General features: G+C 33.8%; 3 protein-coding genes across 4 annotated transcripts; all 3 read right to left on the bottom strand.

Annotated features, from left to right (window-relative positions):
- Nucleotides 1-3,079: 3,079 nt before the first annotated feature.
- Nucleotides 3,080-4,378, bottom strand: LOC101507980 (uncharacterized). The gene is made up of 3 exons (XM_004490120.1): nt 3,781-4,378; nt 3,242-3,735; nt 3,080-3,160 (listed from the first exon to the last, which is right to left on the bottom strand). Exons 1-3 carry the CDS (start codon nt 4,376-4,378, stop codon nt 3,080-3,082), a joined length of 1,173 nt encoding a protein of 390 aa, XP_004490177.1.
- Nucleotides 4,379-5,142: 764 nt separating this feature from the next.
- LOC101507655 (uncharacterized) lies at nt 5,143-5,736 on the bottom strand. The gene is made up of 2 exons (XM_004490119.1): nt 5,418-5,736; nt 5,143-5,333 (listed from the first exon to the last, which is right to left on the bottom strand). The coding sequence occupies exons 1-2, from the start codon at nt 5,734-5,736 to the stop codon at nt 5,143-5,145; spliced, it is 510 nt and encodes a 169-aa protein (XP_004490176.1).
- Nucleotides 5,737-7,516: 1,780 nt separating this feature from the next.
- Nucleotides 7,517-11,484, bottom strand: LOC101491186 (phosphoribosylamine--glycine ligase). 2 transcript variants are annotated; one of them, XM_012712840.3, is made up of 5 exons: nt 11,078-11,484; nt 9,977-10,350; nt 9,000-9,530; nt 8,038-8,448; nt 7,517-7,888 (listed from the first exon to the last, which is right to left on the bottom strand). In XM_012712840.3, the coding sequence occupies exons 1-5, from the start codon at nt 11,343-11,345 to the stop codon at nt 7,883-7,885; spliced, it is 1,590 nt and encodes a 529-aa protein (XP_012568294.1). In that variant the 5' UTR covers nt 11,346-11,484; the 3' UTR covers nt 7,517-7,882. The 2 variants fall into 2 exon arrangements, with proteins under 2 accessions (XP_012568294.1, XP_012568295.1); XM_012712841.3 differs by having other exon boundaries at nt 7,517-8,448; nt 9,977-10,347.
- Between the last annotated feature and the right edge of the window lie 12,439 nt (nt 11,485-23,923).

Here is a 23,923-nt window from a genome sequence, read left to right as displayed (position 1 = left end):
CTTCATAACTCATCAATCATCACATTGTTCATCTTCATCACATTGTTCATCTTCATCGTCAATCATCATATTCATCAACCATCTTCATCCATCATCAATCATCATCAACCAAGTTCATCAATCATCAACCATCAATCATCAAACATCATCATTGCTGTCAATCAAGTAAGTTATAATCAAAACCTTTGTTTTTGCTGTGTTTGTTTATGTTATGTTGTTTTGTTTTATCTGTTTATGAATACAATGCTTGAAAATTGAAGGAAAAGAGTTTCCATTTTTGAGGATGAAGAAAATCGTCGCTGCCCTAAACCCAGAAACGTACTTGAACTCAGTTCACGTACGCAAACTCATTTTCAAAAACCCAGAAACATACGTGAATTAGTTTTCAAAAACTCAACAACGTACATGAACTAAAATTACGTACATTTACGTGATCTGAGTTCACGTATGTTGTTGGGGTTTGGAAACTAATTCACGTACATGAACTCAGTTCACGTACGATTCTGAGTTTTTGAAAATGAGTTTGCGTACGTGAACTGAGTTCACGTAAAGGCACGTAAATTCACTTCACGTGCATGTTTGTGAATTCAGTTCACGTCACTTAATGGGATTCAGTTCACGTAGGCATATTGTTTACATTTTTTAATGATTTTTGTTTTGCAGATATGGTGCGCACTATGTTTACTGATAGAGATGGTCGTGTTATACTTAACAAGGGCACTTCTAATGCGGAGGGTCATCGTGTTAGGCCAATTGCTTCTGCAAGGGCACAACGACGACGTGTACGGCGGCAACAGGAGGAATCCCAACCCGAAGCCCAACTTGAAGCCCAACCTGAAGCCCAACCAGCTGATATAGATGAACCTCCACAGGATGGTGGATATCCTGGTGGTCCAGTTGATAGTTTTGTCCTTAGGACATTTGGTGATCATGTGGCAACTCGACTCTGGGATGGCGTGGTAATTTTCTCAATGAAATTAAGTTAAACTATATTTTTTAACGTTTATTTTTAACTTATATTTTGTCACTTAATTAGTTTCAGGATCGCGGAGAATTAAGGGTGTTTAACAATGGGAAAAAATTAAAAGAAGATGTTATTGAACACGAAGAGGTTGAGCAACTGGTTAAAAGCTCGGGATTGTATTCGTTACTAAAATGCAGCTACGAAATGATCGAAAAAGGGATCATTTCTACATTCGTAGAGAGGTGGCATTGTGACACTAATAGCTTCCATCTGTCTGTTGGAGAAATGACGATTACTTTGTACGACGTGTTATCTCTGTTGCATATTCCCATTACCGGTGCATTCTTCAATGTTAGTGTATTTAACAAGGATGAAGGTGTAGATATATTGGCAGAGCTTCTTGGAGTTAGTCACGGTGTTGCTTATGTTGAATTTAATGTTACGCGGACAGCCATAATTAGGTATAATTGGTTACTTGACGTATACCATCAACGTTGTCGTGAGCAGCATTGGCAGATGGCTGCGAGAGCATTTATGTTGTTTTTTTGATCGGTTGCACACTTTTCAGCGATAAAAGTGCCTACGCAGTTAGTGTTGCTTATCTTGAGTGCTTTCGAGACCTTAATTCTTGCGGGGGATATGCATGGGGTGCAACTGCTCCTGCTTACCTATATGACAATCTTCGAGAAGCCAACATGCATCAAACTAGAACTGTTTCAGGGTATCTGGCACTTTTACAGGTAAACTGTATGATTGTTTATCGTGTTTATAATTTCTATTATTAATGATTCTAAACTAATGATATGTTATTATATATGTGCAGACATGGGTCTATGAGCATTTTCCTACATTATGTAGAGATTGTTGTAGACTTTCTGCTAGCTATGTTGAAGACTATCCTAGAGCACTTAAATGGAAGCCTAAAAGGGATAAGGGTTTGGTTCTTCCATTTAGGAAAGCTCTTGATGAGATTGACGTTGATGACATCTGTTGGACATCGTATGAGGAGCATCGACTGAAGCGACCTTTTGAAGATGTATCTTTATTTCGAGGGTGGATACGTTGGAGTCCGAAGATGTATGCTCATCTGCCAGACAAAGTATTGCGGTAATACGGTCATATCCAAACCATTTCTGGCTCACCGTTAGAGGTAGTGGGTCAGACGACCACACCAGATGAAATAGACATTATGTTTACGCAATATGTTGTGTATGTAGTGGATGCTGGCGCAATTGTGCTGGGACATGTAGTCTAGTCGAATGATTAAATGGACATATTTCGCAGAATTTCTCATTCGTAGAGAACCAGTCCATGAAGCTAATGCAGAACCTACTGATCATGCAGATGATGATGCCACTCATGCAGCTGATGGCGATCCCGCAGATGATGATGACACAGTTGAGATAACGGTATATTAACTATTCATATTTAATTTATTTTAACTATTGATACTTATATTATTTAAACTATTGATACTTATATTATTTAATTTATTTTTACTATTAATGTTTACTTTATTTTTTATTGCAGCGTCGAGCAATACAAATTGCTGAAGAGCTTATTGGTCGGAATCTGATATTACCTGATGGCATGTCACTCGTTAATGAGTTAATTTTGATGTTGCGAAGTCAGAGGGGTGATGGTAGAGATTGGACGAACATAGTACCATATCGTAGAAGAAATATACGGACTTAGAATTTATTTATAATATTTTGGAACATGGTACTTTTGAAATGGATATGTAATGTTTGGGTATTTTTAGATATGTAATATTTTGGTACTTTTGGTATTGCTTTTCGAATATTTTGATACTTTTGGATATGTAATATTTTGGTACTTTTAGATATGTAATATTTTGGTAATACTTTTCGAATATGATATCTTCAGTTTACAACATATACATTATAACATCTGTAAAAATTCACCAAAATATTCATTATAACAATAATTCACCAAAATAAACCAAAATACAATAATACAATAATTCACCAAAATACACCAACTTTCAAAATTCAACATATTCATCTAGTTTACTTTTTAGTTTACAACATATTCATCTATACTGCATGGAAATATCTTCAACCAATATTGAATGTGATCATTGTAAATAAATTCTCATTGACGTGCTTCTTCTGTGCAATTTTTTCTCCACAAATTACTTGGTGATGGTATAGGAGAATTTGGCTTTAAATAAACCTGTTAAAATAATAAATTAATAATTTATAAAAAATGACATTAAAGGTTAAAATGAGTGTTCTAAGTGGAAAAATTAAATACCCGCACAAAATGACAATTATTAACAAATGCAATAACTATCATACGATGATCTGAAATAAGTGTTGGTGGTGGAATTCTAAGTGGAAAAAATGTTTGTGATTGGTTAAGTGATAATGCGACGAAAACCAAGTTAAATTTCGAAGCAATCACATGTCCCATTTCTGGAAGTGTCATCCAATTATCCAAAGTTGCAACATGTTCAACATATACATTGTGTATAAATTGTTGAACAAAAATTTGTCCTCCATATATTATCTCGTAATGAGACATGAATTCTTGAAGCTCTACCACACACTCTTGACGAATGAATGCCCAAAAGTTTTCACCCATTCTAAGTAAAGCTGCAACTGCACGATATCCACAATTACCATCCTCGCCCACATCAATAATGTCATCTATGAATTTGTGAATTTCAACTGGCAACCAATCCTTGAAGATAAGAACTCTCGGTTGTTGAACTTTGTTGACTGATGGTCGAGGTGTGAGCTTTTTGACTGATGATCGAGGTTATTGTACTTTATTAGATGTTACAGTACTACATGCATTTGTACTGTTGCATCGAACACTTGTATCCACATATTCCCACCAAGATGGATCACGCGTGGTTGATTTATCTCTTTTTGATACCTTACTTTTTCCTTTTTTAGGTGCACCATTTGTTTTAACCTTATCAACAGGTGGACACATCGACGTAGTCGATGGATACGCGATCTCACGTAATTTACCTTTAAGTGCAATTTTTCCAAGTACATCAAGTTTATCAAACTTTTTCACTATCACTTCTATTTCATGTTTCACAGATAATTCTGAAGGTTTACCCGATCCATCATCATGAAAAGTTAATTCAGTCCACCAAATATGAATGTAGTCTAACGGAATGGAACAGGGGATCATACTGTACCTGGCTATCTCACATGCACAAGGTAGACCATGTGTTCTCCTAACTGTGCAACGACATTCAGACTTATCTATACCTACATACTTCACGCGATCAAACTCTGCCGCAATGTGATCTATTGCATTTTTGGACACAACACCACACACATTGGCGTACAATCTATTACTATGTCGATGGACCTTTTGAATTATGCTCTTTTCAAATGATGTTATTATCTCACTGTGTTGTAATACAATCATGCTATTGATGGTTTCCCAAACACTGCATATATCACCAATGCTATCTTGTAATATTCGTTTCAAACTCCAGTGCGCGGACTCAACCCTTTATGTTGTAGTGTTCCCAAAATGCATAACTCTATTTGTCCACGCCTCAACAAATCTTTTCTTGTGAGGAATTAACCACTAGTCATGTACATAATCATTAAAGATAGAAGAGCTACTACAAATTCCTTCAAAGTTAGCCAAATTCATGTAGTACTAAGTCTCATCATAACTGTAAACAAGAGCCTCCCATACCTCTATTATTTGCACTTGCTTCTCTCTTTTGGAAAAACAGGCATCTTGCACTTCGCTTTTACATTTTTGCATACATGAAACAAGCATAATAAATTGACGACTGCCTTTGAAAAAACATATTCAACTGCGTTCATCAAAGCAAGATCTCTATCAGTAACAATTACTTCAACTTCACCACCTGTAATATGTTCTTTCAACATTTGTAGTGCCCATGTAAAATTATCAGCACGCTCAGACTGTAGATACGCAAATCCCACACAAAATGTCATTTCAGTAGATGTAACACCAATAATTTCAAATAATGACATTTGATACCTACATGTCTTGTATGTGCTATCCAAAATCAATATTATGTGAAAATTATTTACAAGAGTGATAGCGTCTGGATGAGTCCAAAAGATATCCCTCAACTCATTTGAACTATCTACCTTCCTATATCGATAGACGTATTTGTCGCATTCCATCAATGTCAAAAGATGTTGCATTTATGTTCTATTACCTCTAAGTGATGAACGATATGCTTGACGTGGATTATAAACTTGTTTTATTGTCGTCAAACTTGTAACATTATGATCCTTTATTGTCATCAATATGTTTCTTGGTTTGATCATATTTTTCGTCATATCACCAAGTACAACTTTCTCTTCCTGAGACAATCGGCCTAAGAAAGCATGACCTGTCAGTTTTTTGGCCAATTCGTGGTTATGAACACCACATATTACATGCAGATATCATCCCTCACCAACATTTGATGGTGTACCTCTCAGTGTAAATGGACATTCACATTTTCTACTCCAAGAACTCCTCGTAGGTTTAAGATTCTTCGAAGGTCTATATTTACTGCTTCTTTCACAACCAAGAATTAATTTTGTCTTTGTTCTTGGTCGTGTTGTCGCAGTTTCGAATCTAAAAATAACAACGACAATTCTATTTTCCCTTCCAACATTTCTAGCCCATTTTAATAAATCATCTCGCGTATCAAACATCATATTGGTGCTAAACACATCAGTCAGATCAACCATAACAACTTCACCTCCCTTGTTCATAGTGTCATTCATTGCTTCCAAATCATCATACATTTCATCGAAATATGTTCCAAACCATCATCCATATCCTCAAAATCAGGTTCCAAACCTTCATACATTTCATCACTGTTGTCTCCCCCTTGGTCCATTTATCTGCATCCAAAACAAAGGAAAACAAAATTTTCAATTTTTTGTTTAACATGTACGTGAACTGCAATTTATGTATGTTTACGTGAACTGAGTTCACGTACGTTTACTAAATTTCAGATTGCGTAAACATACGTGAACTCAGTTCACGTAACCATACGTAAATTGCAGTTCACGTATTAGACTCAATTTTCAAATTTCATTGCTTACGCAATCTGAGTTCACGTACGTTTACGTGAATTCAGAGTGCGTACATATTGAGGGTTGTATTGTCAAACTCCATTGATTACGCAATCTGAATTCACGTACGTTTACGTTAATTTAGATTGCGTAGTTTCTGAAATTTTAATTTTTTTAAACCATACGTGAATTCAGTTCACGTAACATCTGAACGTACATGAACTGAGTTCACGTAAAATCCTCAGATTTAGAAAAAAAATACGAACTCAAATACAGACCAACAAACACACATTTTTATGTAGATTTAACCACAATGTGATGATCAAACTGATGTGTTGTAGGTTATGAGTGAGCGATGTAAGTTTTTAATGATTATGAGTTATGGTTAGTGAGGTATGGTGATTTTTTTATGTGAGTTATGAGATGGATTGAATGGTGATGAATATGAGTTATGAGTTAATAAATTTGTAAGATTGATATAAGGGCATTTTGGACATTTTAATTTTTTTTAATATTTGAGGGGTGTGGGTAGTAATTTAGGGGGTGTTGGTAGCATTATTGAAAATTTAATAATTTGAAATTTTTTCTTTATTTTGTAAAATTTAAATATTAAAATGGTCACTATATTTTTAAAATTTATATCTTTTCCCTGTATGTTCAACAATTTTGACTTTAGTCCTTATTTCTTTTTAAAATTTTACAAAAGGGTCTCTAAAATTTTAAATTTTGCAAATTGGTCCTATAACTTTTTAAAAATTCCAGTTTTAGCCCAAATTTTTTAATTCAATCTCAAACCACTTTTCATTTGCTGTTATGTTTTTACCTCCAAACTTTTAAAATTTATTAAAAATTGACTCAATTTTAATTAAACATTTCTTCTATTTAAACAACAAAATTCATAAAAGAGATTCAATTAAAGCATTTAAATTTAGAATTTTCAATTACTTCATGGAAACAAACACTAAATTAATCATAAATTGCATAGGAGAACAGGAGATTCATTTTCCAAGATTAAAGTATATTGTAATCTTAATCGACAAAACAATAAATTGTCTAAAAAAACACTTAACGTGGTTACACTCACTGTTTCATTTTACCCGTAAAGGAAATTTGGTTTGGAAGATACAATTTTGTATTATTAATTTAATTTTAATATATTTTTAAAATATAATTTTGGAAAATATATAAATTTTGACTTACTAGGTTAATATGGATGCTGATTTAAAAATGTAGATATTAGTGAACGAGTGTTTATATAAATTGATACAAATGAAGCAACTGCCATAACAGAAAACTGCAACTAAATATATTATTAACTTATCTAAAACACAAATGTGAGTGATTCTTTCTTTTCTTTCTTTCTTTATTCACTTTTCTTATTTAAGTAATTTTCTTTCTTTGATTGCACTTGTTCTTGCATGTTTTTTTTATTTTTAATGGTTTTTTAAACAAATGTGTTTTTGCTCAAAATTTGACCTTATAGGTGAAAAATTGAGGAGCCAAGTAATGAGTTAATGAACGTCAAGGAGTTTTATATAGGAGGCTTTCAATGACAATTTCTGATGCTTTACAAAATTGAGGAGCCATTCTAAACCTCTTTTAACAGTTTCTTTCACTGTCAATTAATCAATCCATGCGGAACGAATAGAATAAATACCGAGTGTTGTTCCTCTGTAGGTGTCTTTCTGCTCTCTAATAGAAAAAATCAGAATTACCAAAAATTATGCATTGATCATTTAATGGCTTCCTTTTCCTTTTGTGGTGAACGTGTTGAGTCAAGATGAAACATCTTTGCTTTACTCAGCAAGGTGAGTGACTTCTATTGTTCTTTTCGATTCAATCAAATAACTTAACTTCTGCAGCATCAATGCTATCAATCCTGTTATACAAAAATAAATTACAAGTTTCATCAACAATGGATTACCCCCTCTTGTCATGGACACAACTCTAAGTTTGTAATCCAATTTACTGTTATTGATCGTTGATCAGTGTCTATTACTGATCTTGTCGCAGTAGTTTATTTTATACCTTTGTGGCATGTTGTTTCTGAGGAAGAGCTCTCCAACCAATATCTCGACGGTAGAAGCCCCCAGGCCAGTTAATATTCTCAATAGCTTGATAAGCTCGATCACATGCCTCTTCAAGATCATTTCCCTTAGCAGTAACCCCAAGAACACGACCCCCAGTTGCAATAAATCTTCCCTCCGAATCAAAAGCAGTTCCAGCATGGAATATCTTGATACCTGGAGCAACAAGTTCAGCTTCTTCGAGGTTTTCAATTATAGTTCCTTTCTCATATGATCCAGGATATCCTTTACTTGCCATTACCACAACCATGGCAGACCCGGGAGACCAGTCCAGTGATACCCCACTCAACTCCCCCCTGCATGCGGCAAGTAGAACTTGGGCCAAATCAGACTCCAACCGAACCATCAAGACCTGTGTAAAATTCCAAAAGGAAAAATGACACACATAAGTTAAAATAGTTCAATATTAACAACAGAAAACATAATGTTAATGCGATGATCATCTGCCATCAAAAGGTTACAGGTTACACCCCTTTGTTTTGTAAATAAACTAATGATTGTTAGTGCCTGTCAGTAACTCAAATAGGGTCCAAGATTTGCATTTCAAATTATGTGTGAAGAGAGCTTTGAAAGTGTTGGATATAAATTTTGTTAAGCATAAGAAATTGGCATCAACATGTGATTTGAAAACCAAATGAAGATGACCCCAAACAAATAAAAATGGACAATCACAAGCATTAGACATCAAAGTCCCTTTAATCCTTTTTCAAAAGAACAAAAGGACAAAACAATTATAACATGACACCAACATATCTAAACTATCAACTGTACTCTGTGTATATATGAGAACTAAGGAGTCCTAACAGAATTTTTATAACCAATGCTTATGAGTTCTAGCCTTTTATGGTGTATTTCAAAGGTTAAGTACGTATGTTAGAAACTGCTTCTTATGACTAGACTAACCTGGCACTCCGGATCACCAAATCGCACATTATACTCAATTAACTTTGGCATGCCAGACTTCTTCTCAATCATAAGTCCAGCATACAAAACACCAACAAACTTGCAACCTTCTGCTGACATCCCTTTTACTGTTGGCATGATAATAGAATCCATTACTATAGATTGAAGTTCCTTGGTTAATATAGGAGCGGGAGAGTATGCACCCATGCCACCAGTATTTGGCCCTGTGTCACCATCACCAACTCTCTTATGGTCCTGAGCAGATTCTAGTGGAATTGCATTTTCTCCATCAACCAATGCAAAAAACGACGCTTCTTCTCCTTCTAGAAACTCTTCAATGATGACACGACAACCTGCAGAACCAAAATCACCCTTCACCAGCATTGAATCAACTGCTTCATATGCTTCTTCAAGTGTCATGGCAACAGTAACTCCTTTTCCAGCAGCCAGTCCATCTGCTTTGACGACAATTGGTGCTCCTTCTTCTTGAATATATTGCTTTGCTGCAATCGGGTCTGTAAACGTTTTGTACTGCACTAATGAGTCCACTATAAGTAAAAACTACACAAAAACCTGGAAGCAAAATAGAAAAACAAAGAGAGCAGGGAAGAACGCCATATACATATACATAGAAAAATGAGAACAAGTAAGGGCAAAACATAATGACTCCATTAATTATCATATGCATCATTTCTCAAAACTATATTGCAACCTAATTACTAGAGCTATTAAGAGACGAAGACAAGTAGACAACTCACATAAGACAATGCCGCTAGCATTACAAAAATTGCATATCAAGAAACCAACACTAAACAGTTTTATCTGATCCTCTAAGTATGTAACAAAATTCAGGGAAAAAGAGCATATGAGCTCCTCATAAGATATGATACACGAAGGAAACATACATAAATATCATTCCAATATAATAAAGATCAATCTTTGATCTGTTTGATGAGATTCAGAACAAGAAAACAGACCTTGGCAGTGGGGATGTTGTACTTGTCACACAAATGCTTCATGAAATTCTTAGAACCTTCAAGAGCAGCAGCCTCTGCAGATGGACCAAAAGTTGGAATTCCAGCCTTAACTAAATAATTTGCAAGACCTGCCACAAGTGGAGCCTCAGGTCCAATAACAACTAGTCCCACCCCCCATTTCCGACAAAATGAAACTACAGCTGCTCCATCATAAACATCAAGGTCTGAGATGCAAGTTGCATTTCCTGAGCTTGCAATTCCTGCATTGCCAGGGGCACAGAACACAGCATCACAAGACGGTGATCGTTGCAAGGCATAGCAAAGTGCATGTTCACGCCCTCCTCCACCAATAACCAGAACAGCCACCCTTTCTTCTTTGGAATAATTAACATAAAAAAAAAAAAAAAGAAAGTACATGCAATAAAGTGAGTATATACCGAGATCGGATGCTAGAGTAGAAAAATTATACAACAATATGTGTGTTTAGTTTTTTATTTGTGGGTTTCATGTGCTGCTTTTGCATATCTGGTCAATGTGAGTATGGTTTCAACAATAACTCAAGTTTAATTTTTTATGAAAACATGTTTTTAAATCGTTGGAAGGTAAAACGGCTAATGTTATGCATCGAAGAATTACAACTAATTTGTGTACTTCTTTAAAATAATTGCAAGAGTAAATGATATACAATTGATATAAAATAACTTACAAGCAATTGTATTTCTCTCCCTGTGGGTTGCCTTAGGTCATGTTTGGATAAAAAGTTCAATTAAGCACTTATAAAATATAAACACTTATCATATAAATGCGTATGTATAAGCTATTTCTATAAGAGAAGATGAAATAAAGTTAAACAGTTTTCATAGTAAGTTATAAGCTTATTCTAGAGAGGTTAAACAAATAAACCAAAAAATTACTTATGAACATATCATAAATTGTTTCCTTAAGCTCCCTCATATAGTCTCACAATGATTGTGTCAGTATATAAACTCAAAAAAAGTCAATCCAAACAGGCCCTTAATCTTTTTCTATCTGAATTTATAATTTATAACAAAAACAAATATAACAAAGGGAATTGAAAGATCGATAAAGTGCAGTGCTTACTAGAATTGTTGTTTGTCTCAGCACCAACCGAAGCTAATGGCTCTGAACTCTGAGCAATACATTTGAAAACACTTTGGAATGAGCGTGAACGTGTATTATACCAACTAAAACTATGATCAGTAAAGCTCAAATTCAAAGTATCTAATAAGAGAGTAGAAGATTTGTGAAAACTACATTGATTTCTGAACCAAAACGGTTTAGAAACTCCATGCTTAATGCATCCATTGAGGTTAAAAGAAGTTCCAACATTGAAGGTGGTGCAAGACATTCTACTCCCTGTTCAAAAATTACACAGTTTTAGAAGAGATGAAGGAACAGTAAAAGCGGAATGAAAATGCTGAGGGTTCGTTTGGTTCTGCGTTGAAACGCGAGTTTGCACCTTTGAAACGTGATTTCACAGTAAAACTGGTTGTTTGGTTCTCTTGTCTTCAAAGTGTTTTTGGGCCTAGGTTAGAGAAGATGAAGAATTGGGCTCTAAAGGCCACATGTTTTTGGGCCTAATCTTGCCACTCTTTACTTGAAAATTTTACCCCATACCACCCTAATTATACCTATACCCCCAGATCAGAAATGAAATGACATTTTTGCCCTCGTTTAAATAATAAAACTTCAAAAAATTTACCATCTCTCATTTTAAGGTTTCCGGAACTCAAGAGTGAGTTTTTTTTCTAAACTTTCGGAGAACTTGAATACAAGTTTTCCGATACACAATATACACTCCGAAAAACTTGTTAGAAGTTCTCCAATATAGAAGTCTCTTCCGGAAAACATTTTTTGAAGTTCTCCAGTACATAATACTCTTTTGGAAAACTTTTTTGAACTTCTCCAATACAGAGGCTTGTTCTAGGAAACTTGAGGCTTAACATTTCTGGTAGTTGCTGGAGAACTTGAACCTCAAGTTCCCCGGAAGTTATATAAATTTTTTATTTTATTTTAATTAATTATAATTTTATCACTAATTGTGATTTATTTATTTTTATTTTTTAATTTTTCAGTGGGCGTACAAGGAAGAGACGACAACATCATACGAATTACACGTGACACTGATACTTCTACATCATTCGCAATGAATCCTCCAGAGAGGATTCGACCGAAAACTTCAAGGAGAAGAAGACGAATGATAATTGAAGACGATAATGAGGGACATCATGATCATGGATATATCCTAGATGTGACTATGTATCAGTATGGGGAGCCTTCTATAGTGCATGAGGATGAGGAGGTACATGAGCAGAAGGAGGTTGCATTTGCTCATGAAGGAGAGCATATGGAGGAGGGGAGGGGCATGATGGAGCTGAAGGACCTGGTGAGGTCACCAGGTATCTTGGAGGACTTTATGATTTGTCTGTCCTTACACGATATCGTCATCATGTTTCAGCTAGACTATTGTTTGGTGAGGTATATTAAATTAATTATTATTTATAGTGCATTAAAAATATTTAAATTAATTATTATTTTTGGTCTATATTTAATTTTAATGTCATATATTTTCTTTGTATACACGAGTGACCATTGCTGAAAATTGTTGCGCATGGAAAGAAAATACAACAATTTACCCCGTCGGTATTCCCGTGACCCATAGAGAACTTGGTGAATTTGTCAGGATTGAACCCATTACAACGGAGTAGTTTGAAGATGATTGACAACAACCTAATTTAGGCGTTTGTGGCAAGATGGCATTCCGAGACATCGTCATTTCACATGTCATTTGGTGAAATAAAGATTATTTTGAATGATGTTGTCAATCTTCTGGGATTGCCTATTAGGGGTGAGTTCTACAGTTCACCTGATGTAGATAGAGTAATGGCATGTAATCTTGCCATAACTTTATTAGGAGTGACCGCAAAAGAGATCTGGGAGGAGACCAAAAAGACTAGAGGTGCACACTATAGATTGGATTGGTTGAAAGAGGTCTTCAGAAGGCAGTGTGCAGTAGAGAGATTAGACTGTGCTGTTAGGGCATATCTGTTGAATTTAGTATAGAGTACTATTTTTGCTGATAAGAGTCATACTCTAGTTAATACGAAATAACTTTCTTTATTCAGATATTTAGACGGTACATATAAATATGCATGGGGTACTACTGCACTCGTAGTGCTTTATGACTACATCTCAGATGCATGCTGTTATGACACCAAACAACTAGGTGATTATATGACGCTGCTTTAGGTATCAATTATTAATTTAATTTTAATTAATAAATATTATGTTAATTATTGTTATTTATTTATTTTTATGTTTAGTTATTAATATATCATTTATTTATTTATTTTTATATTTAATTTATTAATTATTATTTATTGTTAATTATTTTTTTTTTGTTTATCATTAATATATTTATTTTTATTTGCAATAGTGTTGGATTTACGAATATTTTTCAAATATTTGTAATAGAGGTGACTAGGGTGCTGACGTGGAATGTTTTTCTCAAATGAATAGATAGTGCTATAAACAAGGAAATCACAAGGTTCATGAGTACAGACGTATCATTGATGCATTGATACATGCGAATGTTATATGGAGACCATGAGAGAATCATAGGGGTGTCATTCCTTTTGATGATATCATGCTTTATATTGGTCACATTCGATTATGCAGCACTGTAGTGAAATATCTGTCAGAGAGGTGTTTGAGACAATTTGGATATATCCAATATATTCCATCACCATCACTTTTAAATCCTTATAGATTATTTGATGTAGATGTGGAATGGTTGAGATATGTGATGCAAATGACAAAGATATTTCACAAGCTTCGTCCAACTACATATCTATTTGAGTGTGAAGATGGATATTTTGAGTGGTTTTATCAGGTGTCTCATCCACTGCTGGTGCGACCAGATGGTGTACCCGAGGTCCCACATTATAGTGTATCGCCCACCTGTGCAAATGCTTCTAGTTCACAGCCGCCATTTATCCTACAGCAGATCGGTGATCTTCCAGTGAACTGACTCAACCCTATAATAAAATTTTAGAGTCACATTAGAAAATAAAATAAAATTCAACAATATTAAATAAAATTACAAAATCAAAGTTTTAGAGTCACATTAGATACTTGTTAGTCGTTGTGTTCTACAAATGCATCACTTGATTTGTCCATGCTTCAACAAATCTTTCATTTTGAGGAATCAATCAAGTTTCTTTCACATAATCAACAAACACTTTATTATCGGCACATGATTGCTCAAACATGTGCAAGCACATGATATACTCTTTTTCATCATTGCAATACATAATGTCTTTCCACATATTCAATACCGACTCTTGTCTATCCTTTAAGACATATTGCTTGCATTTTGCTCCAACCTTTTTGTCGATATGAAATCGACAAAGCAAATTAACAGCACGTGGAAATACAATACCAATTGCGTTCATTAACGCAAGATCTCTGTCTGTCACAATTACTTGAGGAAATTTGTTTTGTGTAACAAAGAAATCTCTTAGTCTTTCTAATGTCCAACAAAAGTTTTCTTCCCGCTCACATTCCAAATAAGCAAATCCAACTACAAATGTTTTCTTTGTTGATGTCATACCAACAATTTCAAGTAATGACATTCTGTATTTTTTGGTTTTGTAGGTATTGTCCATAATCAACACAATCGAAAATAAATTCAACAACTTCACTGAATCTGGATCCGCCCAAAAAATCTCTCTCATAACATCGGAGTCTTCACGCTTTCTATTCCAACACACATATTTTGCATCTTCAATTAACTTGAATAAATGTTGCATCTCTGTTCTATTACCTCTCATGTGCACTCGAATCATACTCCTCTGTTTAAATATTTGTGAGATCTTAGTAACATTACTCTTATCTCGGTATTGCAGTGAGAGTAATATGTGTCTCAGTGCAACATTATATTTTGTAAAGTCATGAACATGCTTTCTTTCTTCTTCATCTAAGCGTCCAACAAATGCATGCCCCTCCAAAGTATCAGGTAATTCATGATTGTAAATTCCACGGATTATTTTAATTGTCCATCCTGAACCATCTTTTAATAGTTTTGATCTAAGCTTGAAAGGACAATCACATTTTTTTGTTGAACTTCGAGTTGAACTAGCAGCACACTTTTATTTTCCTCCTTTGTCACAACCTAATATTAATTTATTACTCTTTCCTTTCTCTCCCTTCTCTATATCTGATCTTCTGATAATAACAGTAACTTTATTTTTTATACTGACTTCTCTTGCCCAATTCACAACAGCGCCCCTTGTATTAAATATCTGAAATAAAATAAATTATAATTAATCACAATAATATATTTTTACAATATTAATTATATTTATTCATACCTGATATGTGTCAAAAATATTTGTAGTATCGACATATGTTTTATCCATTAATAGTAGTAGTTTATCCATATATGTTAACATTTAAAAAAATTAATAAAACTCAAAAAATTTTAAAAATAAATTTTAAAAAATAGGTCTGTACCAGAAAACTTGTATATGAAGTTTTCCGAAAGCAACTACTGTACCAGAGAACTTGTGAATTATGGTTTTCGGTACACAATTTTTCCCTTATGTACCAGAAAATTTTATTTTAAGTTTTCCGGTATTATCCTTCTGTACCGGAAAACTTAAAAAAGAAATTCTGGAAACAGACTATTTATCGAAAATCTTCTACAATATTTTCCGAAAGTTACCGAAAAACTTTTTTACGGCTCTAGAAATGGTAGAATGGTGGAAAAAAAAATGAACTTTAGATTATGTGAAATAGTAAAAAAAAATTGGGAGTGTCTTAGTATTTTTTAAAAAAAATTGGGGGTACAGGGCAAATTATGGAAGTACATGGTAAATTTTTCTCTTTACTTTTACCGAAACTTTGCATATTTTTATTGAAAAAGTTTTGTCACATATTTTCTACCTAAGATATATCATCATCCCCAAAAACATCTAGTTTCCCAAGATCAATTCTATTAGATTTTAATTATATTCTCAATTTATAATTTTAATTTGGATAATCTACATGCAATATTTTATATTTAGTATTATATTTCCTATTTTAATTTAGATAATTTATTTATTTAATGTCTTTTTAAAAAATTCATTCGAACTTTGATTCTTCTAAATTTTCGATTACCAATTTTAGCATCTATTATTTTACAAAAGTTCAAGTTACATGTTCTTATTGACTTTTTTATTTTATGAAATGTCATTATTAAGATTTTAAAATATCGTTAATCTAATAACTAATTTATTTAATTTTTAATTTGAAATTATAGATATATTACTGAAGATTAAAGATTAAATAATAAAATTATTACAATAATGATAATTAAATACTTGTAATTTAACAATTTTTCATCTTCTTGGGTTGGGATATACCTCAAAGCTCAAAGAGTAAATTGAATCTACGATTAGAGATGACAATTAGATCTAGATCTAGTGGGTATCCGCAAAAAAAATCCACAATAGGTAAGGTAAAATTCGCATAATAGGTATGGGCACGAGGACAGAATTAAGCGGTTGTAGGGAGGGTACAAATACTATAGTACCCACCTCGCCTTACACTCGCACTTATATAAATATATTATTTATTTATTTATTATATCAGTGTTTAGTTTAATTAATTGCTTTATTTTATGTTTTTACATCTATCAATATCATTGAACCACTATAATATTTATAATTGAAAGATAAACGTTTGTAAAAATTTTAAGAATTTTGTTATGATGAATAGGTAAATAATGGTGACTTTATAACTAAGAGTTATATCTTATTAATCGTAACTTTATAATTATACTTGCAACTTCCTATTAATTGTTTTTACAGATCTCGAACAATATTATCGTAGGACTTGCAACTTCATAAAGTATTATTATTATGAATATTTGAATGTGTATTGTAACGAGTGTTCATTTGAAATTTTTTAAGTTAGAAAATATTTTGGTTTATAATACTTTATGATTGAATTTTAGATATTTGGATAATTTTTAAATTTAATCACAATATCATTTATTTATCGATTTATTTTAGTTAAAGCGTGGGTAATAGATATGAGTATGGACACTTAAGTACTCAAAGGGTAAAAATACGTGTATTAAAGTTGATACTCACGAATACGGATATGATATTTTTTTAAACCGCGCGCGGGTATGGTGACAGATACTATTGTACCCAACCCATTGTCATTCCTACCCACGATCTTGTGGATGTGAATCAACTTTTTATCAACTGAACCACCCTTCATTGATAACGATAAAATGTCTTTAACTTGTAGTATGTTTTTTTTACTCTTAAAAAAATATGAAAATATTGAAATTGGGATATTGAGTTCTATTTATTTATAGTTATTGCATGTAGTAGTAATCGTTAAAGAGTTGTATGTGTAATATACTTGCTATTAAGTTTCAACACACATAAACCATCTAGAATTAAATGCAAAACTGTGTAGATATAATTACTCGGTCTTTCATTATAACAGCGCCCATTTTACAGCGCTTGCTAAACACAAGCGCTGTTGTAATTATATTTTAAAAATAACGGAACCTATTACAGCGCTTTTTGATGCAAAGCGCTGTAACCCAAGCGCTGTAGTAGGTCATATAACGTTTGTGCATCACGTTATAAGGCCTTTACAGCGCTTGTCAAAAAAGCGCTGTAAAAGGAAGCGCTTTCGCGAATCAGTTACAGCGCTTTTTTCACAAGCGCTGTAAAACACATGCGCTTTCATTGAATTTAACTACCTATTACAGCGCTTTTTTCACAAGCGCTGTAAAATACATGCGCTTTCATTGAATTTAACTACCTATTACAGCGCGTTTTTCACAAGCGCTGTAAAACACATGCGCTTTCATTGAATTTAACTACCTATTACAGCGCGTTTTTCACAAGCGCTGTAAAATACATCTTTAAAATAATTATATACGTTGGAAACCCTCATATCCTCTACATCTTTCAAATAATTATATACGTTGCGAACCCTAATATCCTCTACGTACTGTGCGGCCATCTACGTTGTCTAAGGTATTTTTTACACATGATCTGTTATGTTTTGAAATTGTCAAAAATTGTCAAAAACTCATACCACATGATCTGTTCTGTTTTGAAATTGTCAAAAATTGTCAAAAACTCATACCACATGATCTGTTCTGTTTTGAAATTGTCAAAAATTGTCAAAAACTCATACCACATGATCTGTTCTGTTTTGAAATTGTTAGTTGATATTGGTTTCTTTTTGAAACTTGTTGATATGTTTTGAAAGCTTATTATTTTTGTTACTGCATTTATATAGGTGGTATAATATGGATAGGAAATGGATTTCAGCCAATCGATTGTCAAAAGAGTATGAAATTGGAGTGAAGGAGTTTGTTGAGTTTGCAGTGAAGAATGCAAAAGATCCAAATAGAGTAGTTTGTCCTTGTTTAAAATGTTGTTTTGGAAAACGTGTTAGAGAAGATGAATTAGAAGGACATCTAGTATGTAATGGAATTGATCAAAGCTACACATGTTGGATAAGACATGGTGAGAAAAAAAAAGGAAACATTAATTTTGAGAATAGTTCTACATATGCTTCAACTGATTTCGATACAGATACATATGAGCCGGACCGAGTTGATGAGATTGCAAAAGCAGTTGAAGAAGATCTTCGAGATTGTCCTAAAATGTTTGAAAGTTTGTTGAGTGATGCAGAGAAAGAATTATATAATGGTTGTACTAAATTCACAAGACTGTCAGCGATATTAAAGTTGTACAACTTAAAAGCGAGTAATGGATGGTCTGATAAAAGCTTTACGGAATTATTAACACTCATAAAAGATATGTTGCCAGATGATAATGAACTTCCCAGTCGAACCTACGAGGCTAAACGGATTTTGTGTTCTATTGGAATGAGTTACGAAAGGATTCATGCGTGTCCTAACGATTGCATTTTATTTCGAAACGAATATGAACTACTTAAGGCGTGTCCGAAATGCAATGTCTCTCGATATAAGAAGAAAGAATCTACTCCAGCAAAAGTCGTGTGGTATTTTCCTATAATACCAAGATTTAGGCGCATGTATCGCAGTGAAGAAGATTCAAAACACTTGACATGGCATGCAGATGAAAGAATTAGAGATGGAATGTTTCGACACCCTGCAGATTCCCCACAATGGGCAAAAATTGATCACGAGTATCCTGAATTCGGGATAGAGTCAAGAAATCTAAGACTTGCACTTTCTACTGATGGAATGAATCCACATGGTCTTCAAAGCATCTCACATAGCACGTGGCCTGTGATTTTGGTAATATATAACCTACCTCCATGGTTATGTATGAAGCGTAAGTTTATGATGTTGTCTCTGTTAATTTCTGGACCCAAACAACCGGGGAATGATATCGACGTATACTTGACTCCTCTAATCGAAAATTTAAAAAGTATGTGGGAGACAGGTGTGGAAGTTTATGATGGGTATAAGAAAGAATGTTTCAATTTAAGGGTTATGTTGTTCGGCATAATTAATGATTTTCCAGCATATGGTAATTTATCAGGATATAGCATTAAAGGTCAGTGTGCATGTCCTATATGTGAAGAGAGTACAAATTGGATGCGGTTGAAACATTGTAAGAAGAATGTGTTTCTTGGACATCGTAGATTTTTACCTTATAGTCATCAGTATCGTGGGTGGAGAAATGCATTCAATGGAAAATCAGAGGAAGGTAAAGCTCCTTTAGCACCGACTGGATATCAAATACTTGAAAAAGTACAAGGTTTGACCAATAAATTTGGCAAACCTTTTGCGGGAGAGCTGGTGAAAACTGGGTGGAAGAAAAAGTCAATTTTCTTTGAATTGCCATATTGGAAGTCATTGTATGTAAGACATTTCCTCGATGTGATGCATATTGAAAAAAATGTATTTGAAAGTGTTATTGGTACGTTACTCAATGTTCCAGGAAAGTCTAAAGATGGCGTCAATGCAAGATTGGACTTGGTCGATATGGGAATAAGAAATGAACTGGCTCCAGTAAAGAAAGGAAATCGCACATATCTACCTCCAGCCGCTCATACTCTATCTAGAAAGGAAAAAATTGTTTTATGTAAATTTCTACACGAAGTTAAAGTTCCAGAAGGATACTCTTCGAACATTAAAAATTTGGTTTGTATGAAAGACCTCAAGTTAAAAGGTTTGAAGACCCATGATTGTCATATTATAATGGAGCATTTGCTACCAATAGGTATACGTTCCATTTTACCTGAAAAAGTTCGACTAGCCTTAACTAGATTATGTTTCTTCTTCAGGGAAATTTGTAGTAAAGTGATCGACCCTCAGAAATTACCGACATTGCAGAGGGAAATTGTTGTTACTTTGTGTGAGCTTGAAATGTATTTCCCACCATCGTTTTTTGATATAATGGTTCACCTTACTGTTCATCTGGTTAAGGAGACACAACTTTGTGGGCCAGCTTATATGAGATGGATGTATCCGATAGAACGATATATGAAAATATTAAAAGGGTACGTAAAAAGTAGAAGTCGACCAGAAGGTTGTATTGCTGAACGATACATTGTTGAAGAGGCTGCTGAATTTTGTACTGAATATCTGTCCAATGTTGAATCCATAGGGCTTCCCATGTCTCGTCATTCGGGAAGACTATCAGGAGAAGGGATAACTGGAAGGAGACTACTGACTATATCAAGGACAGAATGGGAGCAGGCACAATTGTATGTTCTGCACAATGATGATGAGGTTCAACCGTATGTTACAATACACATTGATCAGTTATCTCGTTTGAACATGAATAGGAATCAAAATTGGATAACTCGAGAGCACAATCGAAGTTTTGTAACATGGTTAAAAAATCACATAATGTCAAAATTTGATATAGACCCCGGATCAATTTCAAATAGATTGAGGTGGCTAGCAAATGGTCCGAGCTTACATGTCTTTTCTTACACTGGTTATGTTATTAACGGCTACACATTTTATACCAAAGAACAAGATGATCAGACCACTATGCAAAATAGTGGAGTCACTCTCGTAGCTGAAGCGATGCATGTCTCAAGTGCAAAAGACAAAAACCCAATATATGCAAATCTATCATATTTTGGGGTTATCGAGCGCATATGGGAGTTAGACTACACAATGTTTCGTGTTCCCATATTTGGTTGCAAGTGGGTCGATAATAATAATGGCGTTCGGATTGATGAGTCAGGATTCTTGCTTGTCGATTTTAATAGGGTGGGATACAAAGACGAGCCTTTTATTTTAGCGTCGCAAGCTCAACAAGTGTTTTATGTCACTGATCCTTCTAATGATAAATGGTCTGTTGTCCTATCGACCAATAAAATAAGTGATGATAACAATAATGATGAAGATGTTGGTAATGATCTTTTATTTGCAACATCACAACAACCACATGAAATTGATTCAACTGATGATGGTTTATATCTTAGAGATGATCATGATGAGGGAATTTGGATTAATCCATCGTTTCGTATTGTAAATGGACAAACAAATGTGAATGTCACCAGGAAAAGAAGAAGGGCATCTTAATGTATATATATGTTTAATTGTTTTATATAAGCTATGCATGTAATCTGAACTGTGTTATTGTAAATATGCATGTAATCTGAATTGAGTGTTTTATACTAAGTTCTGATTAATTTATTTTCTGATTAATTTATTTTCTGCTTATATTTAGCTTGATTTGAGTGTTTTATACCAAGTTCATGTAACAATGAGTGTTTTATATTTAGCTTGATTTACATGAACTGAACTGAATATAAATTAGTAATTTACATGAACTGAACTGAACTGAATAGAGAGATTCTCTTTTGCTCAGTGCATATATATATATAGATTCTTCAGAATACTCATTTCTAATAATTCATCATCTCCTAAAGTATTGTGATAAAGACAATGATAACAATATTTTTAATCCAATAAACAATGATAAAAATGTTTTTAATGTCATCCCAACCCAAATAAACCAAACACAAAAATAAAATAAAGAGACATTTTACAGCGCTTATCTTAAAAAGCGCTGTAAAAGATCCTTTTAAAAATAAAATAATGAGTGTTTTATACCTTTTACAGCGCTTTTCACACAAAGCGCTGTAAACGACTCTTTTGAAAGTGAGTAAAAAAGACATTTTACAGCGCTTATTTGACAAAGCGCTGTAAAAAAGCTTTAAAAATAATATTCATCAGACACCTAATTTCTTCAAACACCTTGTACGCATCATGGGAATCCAAAAAACATCAGACACAAACCCATTTCTTCAAACACCTTGTACGCATCATGGGAATCCAAAAAACATCAGACACAAACCCATTTCTTCAAACACCTTGTACGCATCATGGGAATCCCCAAAAACACCAGACACAAACCCATTTTTCGCAACATGGCAATGATCCTGAATACCAATTAAGTTTCGATTTAAGAAGGAAAGAGAATGTAAAGAGATAAAAAGGGTGTTGAGGTGGAGATTGAATTGTGAAAGAGTAAGCTTTGATGTTTGTGAAGAAGATGCATAAAAGGAGAAGAGTTTGGTGAAGAGGAAGGGATTTTTGTGGTGACCAGTTACTACTATGTGGGTTTTGCATGCATGTTGAGCTTGTTTAAAAAATAACATAACATAACAAAACACAAAAACAATAAGGCCTTTTACAGCGCTTATTTGGAAAAAGCGCTGTAAAAGAGCCTTTTAAAATTAACATAAAGAGACATTTTAGAGCGCTTATGTGGAAAAGCGCTGTAAAAGGCTTTAAAAAACATTCATATAACATAATAACACACGGAGGTCTTTTACAGCGCTTATTTGGGAAAAGCGCTGTAAAAGAGCCTCTTAAAATTAACATAAAGAGACATTTTAGAGCGCTTATGTGTAAAAGCGCTGTAAAAGGCATTCAAATAACATAATAACACACGGAGGTCTTTTACAGCGCTTATTTGAAAAAAGCGCTGTAAAAGAGCCTTTTAAAAATTTAACTAAAGAAGCCTTTTAGAGCGCTTATGTGTGAAAGCGCTGTAAAAGGCATTCATATAACATAATAACACACGGAGGTCTTTTACAGCGCTTATTTGAAAAAAGCGCTGTAAAAGAGCCTTTTAAAAATTTAACTAAAGAAGCCTTTTAGAGCGCTTATGTGTGAAAGCGCTGTAAAAGGCATTCATATAACATAATAACACACGGAGGTCTTTTACAGCGCTTATTTGAAAAAAGCGCTGTAAAAGGCATTCAAATAACATAATAACACACGGAGGTCTTTTACAGCGCTTATTTGAAAAAAGCGCTGTAAAAGGCATTCAAATAACATAATAACACACGGAGGTCTTTTACAGCGCTTATTTGAAAAAAGCGCTGTAAAAGAGCCTTTTAAAAATTTAACTAAAGAAGCCTTTTAGAGCGCTTTACAAAATAAGCGCTGTAAAAGGCTTATAAAAAGCGCTGTAAAAGTGTTACGTATATATAACAGTTACCTCTTCAGTTTCCTCTTCATTACGTAACCTTCATCTCAACCTTCATTTCTTCTCTTCTTTTGCAAACCCTATCATCCCGTCCTTTACGAACCTTATTTCCACGATCATCTCCTTCATTTCGAACCTTATTTCCATCCAAGATCATCTCTCCCATTTCACACAATATATTTTCATTGAAATACGTAACCCTCATTACGTATTTCTTCAAACCGTATTTCTGTGAACCATATTTCTGTGAACTTTCTGCAAACCCTCTTTTCTTTGCATTTCGTCTTTCTTCGAACCATCATTATTCAGGTATTGATGTTATTAAATTTTTGTAATCATTAGAATGCATGTTGAGCTTTTTTAAGATATACTGATACATGTTGAGTTTGTTTATAATAATGCATGATCCATGTTGAGCTTGTTGATGTTATACTAAAGTGCATGTTGAACT

Source organism: Cicer arietinum, chromosome 2 (genome assembly GCF_000331145.2).
Source record: "Cicer arietinum cultivar CDC Frontier isolate Library 1 chromosome 2, Cicar.CDCFrontier_v2.0, whole genome shotgun sequence".
NCBI lineage: Eukaryota > Viridiplantae > Streptophyta > Magnoliopsida > Fabales > Fabaceae > Cicer > Cicer arietinum.
The sequence above is the reverse complement of the archived record's forward strand: the minus strand, read 5'-3'. Positions and strand labels throughout refer to the sequence as shown.